This window comes from Quercus lobata, chromosome 12 (genome assembly GCF_001633185.2).
Source record: "Quercus lobata isolate SW786 chromosome 12, ValleyOak3.0 Primary Assembly, whole genome shotgun sequence".
In the NCBI taxonomy this organism is placed as follows: domain Eukaryota; kingdom Viridiplantae; phylum Streptophyta; class Magnoliopsida; order Fagales; family Fagaceae; genus Quercus; species Quercus lobata.
Window position 1 is genome coordinate 39,071,196 of NC_044915.1, and position 12,378 is coordinate 39,083,573.

Below are 12,378 nucleotides of genomic sequence, written 5' to 3' on the forward strand. Positions count from 1 at the left end.
TGAATATATGCTTATCTATGTGCCATTGTGTTTATGGTTAATGTGTTTTATTGTTTATCCATAAGTTGTTTCCAAAGTGACACTTATTGCATCAAACAATCTAAAGCCCTATGGTTTGAAAAAGCCAATGCTTTTATTGGCATGCACAAAACTATAGATACTCCCATTTTTTTGAGGAGATATAGGTGCTCCATCATTTTCAATTCTTTTTTTAAATTCTTTTATTTTATTTTATTAAACTATCATTTTCAAGCAGATGTTTCCCTCACAATCTAACGTCGTTTTCAAGCATTTATTACATTAATAATAATAATAATAATAACTTCATGAGCTAGCTAGCACTGGAAAATTCATAATAACTGTAAGTAGTAAAATACGAACTTTGGTTAATTTGTAAGTGTAGGGATAGGAAATTAGAAGCTCTAAATGAAGTATAGTATCAATTGTTCATCCATAAACAGAGCACGGTATCATGACGGGCAATAGCAAGCCGTATCATGATAGCCGGGTAGTAAGCCCTCCAAAGCTTAAATTAGTGATAAAATAGAGAGAATTTATGAAAATGAACTTCAAAGGTGTTTTTGCACTCCAAAATACTCCTAATGACACATGCTGAATCGCCCTCTATTACTTTTGGCTAGATGCGATAGGCTCATGCCCATTTTGTTAACCAGAGCACTATTCTCAACTAGTTGGGAATTCCATCAAAGGATAGGCCACATCACATTAAATGCTAAATGGAAGGTTTGAGTGAAGGTTGGTGGTGTAATTAATATAATCCTAACTGATGTGGTCCTTAATGCAACTTTTGGAGGCAATAGGATCCGGCCACAATAAATTAGATACACCATTCCTATAACTCCAAGTATCGGTTTTTCCATATGAAGTTACCATAATTCTTATCTCATTTATTTCCCGCCCACAAGAATTGAAATAATGGAATATCTCTCCTATCAATAAAGAGAAGTAGAAAATGAAAACAAAGGGTTCGTTTGGATTGAGCTTATTTTTACTGAAACTGAAAATACTGTAGCAAAATAAATTTTAAATGTATGAATAGTATTATGAGACCCATTTTTAATGAAAAAGTTGCTGAAAAGTGGAATTTGTGAGCCCGTAAACAGTGCACGAGTGTACTGTTCACGGTTGACTTGGTCAAATAGTGCGGCAGGGAAGGAAAAAAAAAAAAAAAAAATCAGAAAACGCAGCCCAGGATTCAGTGGAAAATGCTGAATCCAAACGGGCACAAAAGTAACAAAATAAGGTGACGAAAATTTATTTGTTACTTCCAAGTTGTTGCACCATTAAACTAACAAAGAAAATTAATCATTTTCGTCAAGTTTTAGCTTTAAACAAACAAAACAGCCAGCGCAGATACTCAACCCTTTTCTAGTTCCACTTTCCCGGCGCATAAGATCAAAGTCAAAGATTAATCTTTGAATTTAGTAATTAAAGTTCAGATGCCACGTGTGAATGCTTTCATTCCGTAGTTTGAGTTAACATTTTTTGCTTTGACAAGTCTTCTTAACCTTGCAAATAATTACTTCCCAAAACATAAACAAAAACAAAGAAAAAGTCTCAAATGCCACGTGCGAAGTGTCTGCTAGGGGTTTCCCTTCTTTTTGACTTTTTTTTTTTCAACAACTGTTGTCCATACATATTTGTAGCTTTCAGCATAATTGTATGTATATATATATATATATATATATAAATATATATATTTTTAATATAATTGATCTGGGATTACAAAAATCCGTACTTATTTGTGCTTAAATTTCATTGTGCTGGCCTAATTAATTGGACCGACCTTTTTTTTTTTTTTTTCTGATTTGATTTGAATTGGACCGACCTTTATACCCACCACGTGCGCTTAACTCAAAATTCCCAAGATGTGATAGCTGGTGTTTTTAACCTTGCAATGAGTGTAAAAGCATCAAAATCGCGATCTTATTATAAATTTTATTCTTAAAAAAATGTGGTTGGTTAAGTAGAAAAGGAATAGGGACAGAAGTTGATGGAGAGAATAGATTATGAATTAATTAATTAATTAATTAACTTTTAGACTAAAAAAGTGGAAGCAGGAAGGAAATAAAATTGAATAGATGATTATTTTCCATTTGAGCCAACTATTAAAAAGATAAGTCTAAATGCTAAGTGCCAAACCACCTATGGCGCAAAGTAAACCAAGGTGGCAAAGACAAGGTAGGCGGATAAGGGATTAGGATATGTCATGTTGTGATGGCCCATAAGCCCATGAGCCTCAACACCTTGTGTTCATTTGTGTTAAGGTTGAATTCAATGATTCTTGTGTATAGCTGGGTTCGAGGTCAGCTGGGCCTCCAAGAATTGAGGGAAGGGAAAATAGAGATACAAAAAGGAAAAGAATTGAATTGAGATTATACTTGCTTGATCCATCACTTTACAACAGCCTGTTCTCTTATACATCATCTTCCAGCTGCCAATGATAACCAACAATTCTCTAACTAACTCTAACTTCCAACTACTCCAACTGTCCTGTACTGTCACTAACTAACCCGTGTAGCCCATGACACCACAAACCCTCAATTAACACTATAACCATACAAGTCTGATACAGGCACTTATACTACTAATACCTGTACAATACACTACCAAATCATACTACAATACAACATACTAATACAAGCATACAGAATCATGCTTAACAATTTGGATGCAGCTTTTGGCTAAAAATATGCAGATGTACCTAAAAAATAAGGCTCCAAAGTACTAAGCTAAAAAAAAACTAAAAGAAAAAGCTGCATCAAAACTAACTCCTTGTAATGCTTAGGTCCACTTCCTGATCTGGTCCCTCAATTAATTATGTGACTAGTTAGATACTCGCTTAAGTTATCAAGGCGCAAGCTAATGCCTCTAGGGCGTTTAAGCATCATTCTCCCTTAGTTAATAAGGTGATAACCCCAGCTCAGAACCTCCACCAAAATCCTGTAAAAAATTTCCTCGCTTTTGCTCCACCCTACCAAACACAGCTGATGAAAATACTCTTTAAATTCCCCTAAGAATGATATCTCATTTGGGCAAAAAGGCTGTGAAAAAGGATTCTAAATCTGGCTTTCCTCACTTGATTAAAAGGCTTTTTAGAAAGGAGGATATCCTAAACCAAGCACAAGCAGTCAATAGACTCAAAGAGTAATGAAGTTGGACTAAGAATACCACATAGTAACATCTTCCCCCACCCTCTTCTTTTTCCCTATCCCTATACTTTATTAAAACAAGTCATTACAAGGAGGATCTCACTTTCTCTCCACCCTAAAGAACATAACTATTGAAAATATTTCTTTTTAAGTAACACACATGCAACCTCTTGTTCCACAAACAAACCCTTTTCCATAAAGTAGTTTCTTTTATTGAAAACCTATTTGTTTATTTGCTAAAAAATATTAAAGTATATTTGTACCTAAAATAAGAAAGCTTGAAAAAGAGGTTCCTAAACAAATAAACCAAAAAGAATTGAAAGAGAAAACAATATTAAACAGGTAGTTGACAAAAAAGAGGGCAATGGTTATGTAGATTTCTCTGGTCAGCGCTTTGTGTAGATATCCAGAAGCAATGGGTGACACAAAATGGGCGGTGGTTGTGCAGATATCCAAAATGAATTAATAATATCAGGAAGTATTGCTTCAGCAAAGCAATCCCAATTGAAATGCCATATCCAAAATATACAATTCAGAATGAGGAAGATTAATGGATTCTTTTTATATAAAAAAATTAATGAATACAACCACACAGCTTATTTACATAAGGAGCAGACTGAAAACACAAGCATGTTCGTGTTATAGCTTATAAGTATGGTCACTGTGTTCCAAAAGAATATACAGAATATATATATATTACTGAAATTGTTATCGGCAGGCAGGAAATGATTTTTACAGCTAAAAAATTACCAGAACCATTCTTGCCTTGCATCCACAGCTTTAACATTGGTTGATACAAGAGGGATGGTACCATAGAGGGTAGCAAAATCACTGAGGCATTTGTTTCTCTTTTCACCGTGCTCTTTTAAACTGCTTATGCCTGATGATCCAATCTCATAGATCTTCCCTGCAAAATTCAAAGATGGAATTTTCTTGTCAGAGGTAAAGATCTTTATGTAATTGAAAGAATCATCATGAGCTTTTGGGATCCAATTTGAGACTTTCCTTGGGTGGGTATTGGGAAAGAATTAGAATGTAATAAATTAACAAATTCAGTTTGCAAAATCTTAAGAGGAGCCAATCTTTAGAGCCTGTCTAATAATGAAGACACAAACAAAATTTCATGATTTTATGAGTTTGGATAGTCTTTAGTGGGTGAGAGGTTTGAGATTTTGGTTTCTATGACATTTTGGTTAAAAGAATTCTTATATGGTTATGTTCCTTTGAATGAAGTTGGCTTGGTTTCCAATACAACCAACCAACCAATATTCATGTGAAACAAAGATACCTTAAAAGACTTGTATCAAACATAATATGACCCTTTAATGGAACAGGTGATTGAAGAATACGCAAAGCCAAGTAGCCAACCATAATGGGGGTGCTTGTCTATTTCAAAAACATAAAGGTAATGTATTTACAGTCCTTTGGACATTAAAAGCACTTCAAGGCTTATCCCGTGCACCTTCCAGACAAAGTGACAAACTTACATCAAGAAAGGTATAGACAACTACCTTTCACCCATATCGGAGGAGCACCAGTGGCATTGGCAACAAGCAGTGACATTGCAATATCCTCACAATTTCTGTATGAGATTGAGATTCAATTAGGGACATTAAAAAAATAATTAAATAAAAGTGTGTTTATTTTGCCACAGAAATAAAAATCTCTAAAAGATAGTAAAATAATAACTGCTAACCTCTCCCTGGATACATAATCATGAATGGGTGAGGGCATCTTGTGGGTATATAGATCCAAGTATTTCCTGTGAAAAAATGCGGCTTTTGAGAGAACCATACTATAAGTGCCCATCGACCAAACTGACCACCATCCTCCATATTTGTAATATGTATCACCATGCTCCTGTTAAATAGGAACAAGAAAATTGTCAGATACTATTACACAATAAGAATACTGAAAACATTTTCAAAGAAACCTGTGATGTGCAGGTCCTTCCATCCCTGGTTTACTGTCACACAAGGCAGTGAATTTAATGAACATCTGAAAATTGTTGCATAAAAACACTTTTTTTTTTAATCTGTTTTCTGATAAAAATTTCTAGAAACCAATAGGATTGGATTAAAACTTTTAAGTGATTAGATTGGATTAACATTAAATGGGGATCTGCACTATGGTAGTTGTTCAAAGTGCTTCAGAAGGTACATTACAACTCCAAACAGGTTCTTAAAAGAGAATGTGAATTCTCTCTCTCTCAACACGTGTAATATGTGGGTTTTCCTTTTTTTATTTGGGGTTTTTTTTTGTTGGGGGGGGGGGGGGCGCGGGGGGGGGGTGGTGTGGGGGAGCAAAGGTGTGTATCTATCCTTATTAATTGGATTGGAAAGTGTTAAAGAAGTAGAAAGATGAAATTATATGGGTTGTACTCGTGTTTTATGGGTAGTACTCTTCTAGAAGAGTCTAGAAGATTCAGGTAGAGAGGTCTCCTACTCCCTACCAGCTGTTAGCATCATGATTATTCCCTATCCCATTGTAGTCATCTTTCCTACATGAGAAACGGATAGTAAGAGGGCTGGCATCCAAAAATTTTCCAGCTCCTCCTTCCTTAAATATTATAGTTCCATACTTCCATGATTTCGTTAACATAGTTTTGAAGCTTTATAATCCTTGCCTCTGATTACTTTTCCTTCTCTGCTCTTTGTTCTTTTGTTTTTCTCTAGCCTTAAGGCTTCTCCCTCCCTCCCTCTCTCTCTCTCTCTCTCTCTCTCTCTCTCATGATAAAGCAACTTTTGTCCAGGTTTTTCAAAGACCTAAAGGGAGGGAGGGAGGGATGGGGGACAGCAACAAGGCAGGTTTAGGCTGTTGCCTTATACCCTAACTAAATGGCAATTACCCTGCCAAATCCAGCCCAAAACCCATGGATTATGTTTTACATCTTTAATGTTCCCAATATAGGGGAGCACCTAGCACTCTCATTTAAATCAAGTCATTTATTTGAAGCAGTAAATGGAACTTATTCTATCTTTTTGGGACAGGGTACAAAATGATAGGTCCAAGTTGTCCAACTAGTAATTGTTGGTGTACAGGCCACGTAATAGAATAGTGTGAGAAATTTGTAAAAGATAAGCAGACAATATGGGAGGTACAGGTTCACATATTTGTATTAGCCCTTTGTGCGCATAAAAATACCCTCCTTTAAAATTTCATATTCAAATGCATACTTCATTTTGGTACTTCACTGTGCACATCATGAATTCTTCATGGTTTCATATTTAATTGTCCTTAAATAGCATTACATTTGGTGGTAAGATTTAAAGGAGTTTAATGGTTTGATAACCTATAATGTCTTATATTATTACTACCTATGTTAGAGTGAATCCTATTGCTAAAAAGATAAGGGACAATTGCTTGAGATGGTTTGGTCATATGCAGATAAGAGCCATGCACCAATGAAAAAGTGTGAGTTGATTCAAGTTGTGGGAACAAAAAAAGGTAAAGGAAGATCTAAAATAACATTAGTAGAAGTAGTAAAAAAAAAAAGCCAAGTCAATTAAGAAGATAACAGAGTATGACCTTGGATAGGATAGGGAATGGTGTAAAAGAATACATATGGCCAACCTTTATTAGTTTGTTGAGGATTTATAGCCAAACCCAATGTTTTGGGACTTAAGGCTTTAGTTTTTATTATTTTATAGCAAATATCTAAATTATAGAGGTCATGCTATTGAAATGTGAGGATAGGTTCCAAAATAAAGAATTCCTCTCTCCTACAACAAAAAACCCCTCTATTTCTTCAACAACAAAACTTTCATGAACTTACATTTTGTTGCTGATTAATATATTTAATTAATAACTTATGGCCTTCTAACAAACATTTCTTTTCTTCCATAAAAAAATAGAAAAGTAATCAGATCCAGAAAATGGCAAGTCAAGTATACCAGAAGGGTTAAGATTACTAACCGCCTTCTCTAGCCAGTGCATGCGAGGAACAAATCCCACCATTGCAAATGGAGCACTTTGCCATACAGTGAAAGCAAAATTCAATGTAGGACATGGAACAATTACATCATCATCAACTGAGAAAATTGCATCTGTTTTGAGGTCCTCAATTGGTTTAAATCTGTTGTTTAAATTATCCTCTTCATTTATGTCAAACTTAAAATTGGGTTTCTGAGCTGTTTGCGACTTGTGAAACACAATTTTCTTAAGATAGGCTTTCAGACTCTCTGAAGGTGGATCACTTTCACTCCATACCACATGGATTGCTTCAGTCCCACTACAGGATGCATAATGAGCAACAGATTGCTTGAGAAGAGAATTCCGTTTCCAAGTGTTGATAAGTACTGTGTATCCACCCCTGAAAGATAAATAAAAACCAAGGTTATTAATAACAACACAAGGATCCTATTTAAAGATAGGTAAGAGGTAATATGGAAAATGATAACAGCAAGCTAACTGATGTGAACCCAAGCTACGCTGCATGAATGTTTTTGGCATATGGGATGATGGTTAGAAGGAATAGGAAGTAATAAAGTGGGTTTGGATCTTCTTGAGAACCATGAATGTTTTTGGCATATGGGATGATGGTTAGAAGGAATAGGAAGAAATAAAGTGGGTTTGGATCTTCTAGAGTTCTCAAGGAAACTCCACCATAGAGATTCTAAAATCTTATCCATCCATTTTGAAATGAGTGGATTGAATTTTACCACATCATCAATAATTTAAATAGATACAAAAATGTCAAAAGTGAACATTTGTTTAAATATTGAAGGTGAGAGTGAGTCAGTAGCAAAGGAGTACAGAATCACAATTGAAGGTCAGGGTACAGTCCCAAGAGCAATGGACAAGGGTAAGGGTAAAGCCAAAGCTATACAAGTGATGAATTTGGCTAGTTTCTGTTTTGTTTTTTGTTTGTTTCTTTATTTCTTGTATTAAATGCACAAGTTATTTGATTCAAATGTAATCATCACAAGCAGGGCTGGCTCAAGGCCTAGGCAAGTTAGGCCTAGGCCTAAGGCCCCACCAAAAAAAAAAAAAATTCCTTAGGAAAAAAAGGCCCCACTTTTCATAGTTAAAAGCCCAAATTTTTATACAATCATATATATTTTCTAAATGTTGTACATTTTTTTTTATTAGTGATATACAAATTTTACTATTGGCTTACAAATTGCCATGTTATTAATCACAAAAAACGTGATATAAACATTCATTAGTTAAATTGATGAAGTTTATCAATGAGAGACAATATCACATTATATTTTGAACATTTTATAGTGCTTTTAATTAGCGCATTTTTCTTTTTCATTTCTATTAAGACTCTCAAAGTACGAGACCAATAGAACCTTGACTCAATTGAAACCCTAAAATATTTCAAAAAGATGTTGCAAATGTGTTAAATCATCAATTATAGATTAATTTCCCCTAAAAGTTTGAGACTTTGATTTTTGTAAATTAATATCCTACAAAACCATACATCAAATAATATCTCTCTTTCTCTCTCTTAAAATCAAAATATAAAATTAAAAATTAGATTACAACTTTATTTAACTATGCATCGTCTTATATCCAAAAAAAGTATCTTTTTCAATCATAATATATTTTTATTTCTTTTTATTAATATTTATAATTCAACTATTATATTCAATTCTCTATATGAAATTAACATTAGTCTAGTTGGTATTATTTATGTATTTAATGTATCAAATTAACCTTAATTTGATTAGTATTAAATAATTTTGTTTAATTAATATTTACATATTAAAGACCCCGTATAAATTTTTCACCTTAGGCCCCAAATTATGTTGGGCCGCCCCTGATCACAAGGGAAGGGAGCAAGATGACAAGAGTCTTATAGCTTCATGGGGTTCAAAAAATACCTAATGAGAGAAAGGTAAGTGTACTCTATTTTCTTTGAATGTAGACGTGCTTAACTGCCAACTAAGCTTGCTTTCTATTGTTATTTAGAGGAGTACGAAGGCCAGTCCTACCTGTGGGACATCTAGAGGTAGATTAGCTACTATTAGAATAGATGAACATGAAAGCAAATGGATTCTGCACTAAATGTCCACCTAGCTTTTATGCTCTATGCAAAAAATCCCCTAAAGGCTAATTATTTCAACTCTTTGCAGGTTTCCGCTCAAACAAGTGTAACAGTTGCCAATGGACCTTCAAGTCAAGCAACAAATAGTTTGGATTAGTTTTGAGAGGAGTTTGTGGATGTTGGTAATGGTTTGGGACTTTATTTGGTGTATTGTTTGGAATAGAATGTTTAGAAACATTTTGTACTCTGTAGGAATCTTTAAAAAGGTTTGATGCTGGAGGGCTGAAATAAAAGCCAAATAAACAAAAGTCCGAACAGAGGAGGCAAACAGACTCACCATGGGTCTGGTTGATGATCAACCCAAGCCATTCCTAGACTTACATGGTAATCAATCATCACTACCCTAACTTTTTTTTTTTGATAGGTAAATCATCACTACCCTAACTACCAGTAAAGACGGTCAGCATAGCCGGAGAGGTGTTCTACAGTCATCATCCAGATCAAACTTACACACACACCATGAAAAGTAGAGCCCATTTGAGCTCCTGACACATTGGGCCTCACATCAGCATTAAATACACCCCCATTACTCATAAGCACATTAGTAATGATTTTACTTTTCCCCAACACTTGAGGGGTGCTGCCTAGATAATGATCCCATCAGCCCAACATACCCCTCCCAAGACAGTATTGAAAAAATCGATTTTCGAGGACTAAGACATGAGGAGAGAGCAGATAGGGCTGAATGTATACAAACCCCTCTTCAAAGAGGAAAGAAGCTAAATAATTTCTAATACAAAAGCAATATACACTCTGGTTTTACTCTAATTCTCCACTGACTTAACAATATACAACCCTTGACATCTAGGAAGTTCAAACACGACATAGTGACACGAGCAATTTCTGAAAAATTATAACATGACATGGCAGGTATGACACCGGTCTGGCACTCCAAATGAAGTGTTTGTGCTTCCTAGCTTGACATTTCCTTAGCTTTACCTTTTGATTGGCAGGACTGAACCGGTACGACACTGAGGCAGCCCGGTAGCCCACCATCCACATCTTGGAGTGATTTCCACCCTTCCAAGAATCCACCCCCCACATATGCCATGTTGAGACATTTTTTCACTAAAGTATATTTTGGTAAACTCTGATGCTATGTCTATGTGAACATGTAAGCCTTTATTTGGTAATACAATCAATTGCAGGGATCACAGATTAACAAAACGTCATTCTATGATTCTAGTTATTATTGTAAATAATTGGTCCCTAATTTTTTTTTCTTATTCTATTTTTTGATGCATTATTATGAATCACAAAACCAACGTATATTTTATTTATCAGAGAACATGCGTAACAATTCAATTTCAATCACAAATTTGTCAATTCAAAGGAGGTATCCCATATCAAAATCTTAAAAGAAGTTAGCTTAAAAAGCAACAAAATCAGAATTCAATTACTCACCCCATTTGGCAAATTCCCAACGAACCCAAAACAATATAAATAAAATAAATCACACCCACAAAAACATACATTACACACGAAGTACAAAAGGAAAAAGGTACCTAGAAGGAGAAGAGACTGAAGAAGGGTAGTGAGGATTCCAACCCATAAAGGAACTAAGCCTTGAGGTGACAAAAAAGACGACGCAGAGAGCAAAGAAACCCAGAAAAACTTTCAGCTTGGCCTCGCCGAGAAGCTGACGAGCTCGGCGAAATAGAAGCGGCGAGCGGCTGCTGTAGGCGCCTCTGTTCGCCGCTTTTTCCTTCGCCGGCGAGTACAAGGCGTCGATGGAATTGGCGTCCTCGCCTCTGATCCCGATGAGGGTAGACATGGGGACTCAAAGTCCATTCAATTGACGATCGTCATCGGAGTTGTGTTCTTTGTTTTTGTTATCTAATAATTAATGCGGTTGTTCAAAGTGGAAACGTGTACGCGTGAAAATTGGAACTGTTTTTCAGACATGATTGATTGTTGTTGTTGACATTTTAACCGTTAAACAAATAACAAATAAAAACAAGGGTAAGTTTGCTAAAAAAAAACAAGGGTAAGTTATGTTTTTCGCCCTATTAAAGTGTAAATTTTAGACCAATCTCCTTAAGTTCAAAGCTTTTCATTTTACTCCTCACATATGAGTCTGTTTTGAAATAGTCCTTCCCTCCAATTCTGTGTGTGATCTATACAACCACAATAATGTCTGAAAATAACATTGTGTGAAAGAAACATAAGTGCATCTCTAAATTATATATATTAAAATAAAAATAAAAACATTGCTTTGAGGTGAACATTGGCAGTGAATAGCTCATGGATTCTTAATAACCATTTAACATCAAAAATACTTTCAGGTCGATCAGGGATTTTGTTTTTGTGATAGGTAAAATCCATAAATCCATAAAAAAAAGCGGCTTGGTTTATTACGATTAGGTATCAAAAGCCAAGAAAAAAGCATAATCGAAATAGGTATAACAGCATGAGTGATGTGTTTTAGTTGTGTTTGATATAGATAATTTTGGTTGATGTTGGGTATTTGAATTTTGATCCAAATGGAAAACCTCATAAACCCTAGAAATTTATTTAGGTTGAGGTTCATAATGTCAAGTGAGATTATTTTTGTTAACCAAGTGTTTTTTAAAATGTTAGCTACACTCTTTGTGTTTATTATGTAGGTTCAATGTCTTTGAGCAACTCATGTGGAAGTTTGCAGTATATCCACACCTTGAAAATTGAAAGCTTATATCCTTTGTCAATGTAGGTATAAGTCGCACATTTGAGGACATCTTAGCCGGATGCAGATCCTAAGAGGAGATTTTAGAGCTAGGACAAGGGTGAAGTATTACCTTAGCTCAAATCTTTGAAAAAACTGTATGTTCATTTTTGAGCTTTGAGTTGATTTAGGTGGTGTAATATTAATAAAATAAAATAAAAATACATGTGAATTCTTTTAAGAGTATGATCCTCTCGTGTGATAGAGATAAGGGGAATAGTGATGTTTTTTGAATTTAGTTGGATAATTATTGTTGTGATCCTTTTTTTTAAGTTAGTTAAAACTTAAAAGGAAATGGAGACTACTGTGTTTACCATACTATAAATTATAGCGGATTGTGCAAAACATTTACTAGTTGTGTACAATGATGAATGCAACAATATATATATATATATATATATATAAAGTAGACATTATATCATTTAAATGTACTTTAATGTGATTAT

The 12,378-nt window shown here is 34.7% G+C and overlaps 1 protein-coding gene across 1 annotated transcript; it reads right to left on the reverse strand.

The window, feature by feature from the left end:
• Positions 1-3,699: 3,699 nt before the first annotated feature.
• Positions 3,700-11,152, reverse strand: LOC115972426 (glycosyltransferase family 64 protein C4). The gene is made up of 5 exons (XM_031092712.1): positions 10,734-11,152; positions 7,089-7,485; positions 4,870-5,033; positions 4,685-4,755; positions 3,700-4,080 (listed from the first exon to the last, which is right to left on the reverse strand). Exons 1-5 carry the CDS (start codon positions 11,000-11,002, stop codon positions 3,920-3,922), a joined length of 1,062 nt encoding a protein of 353 aa, XP_030948572.1. The 5' UTR covers positions 11,003-11,152; the 3' UTR covers positions 3,700-3,919.
• Between the last annotated feature and the right edge of the window lie 1,226 nt (positions 11,153-12,378).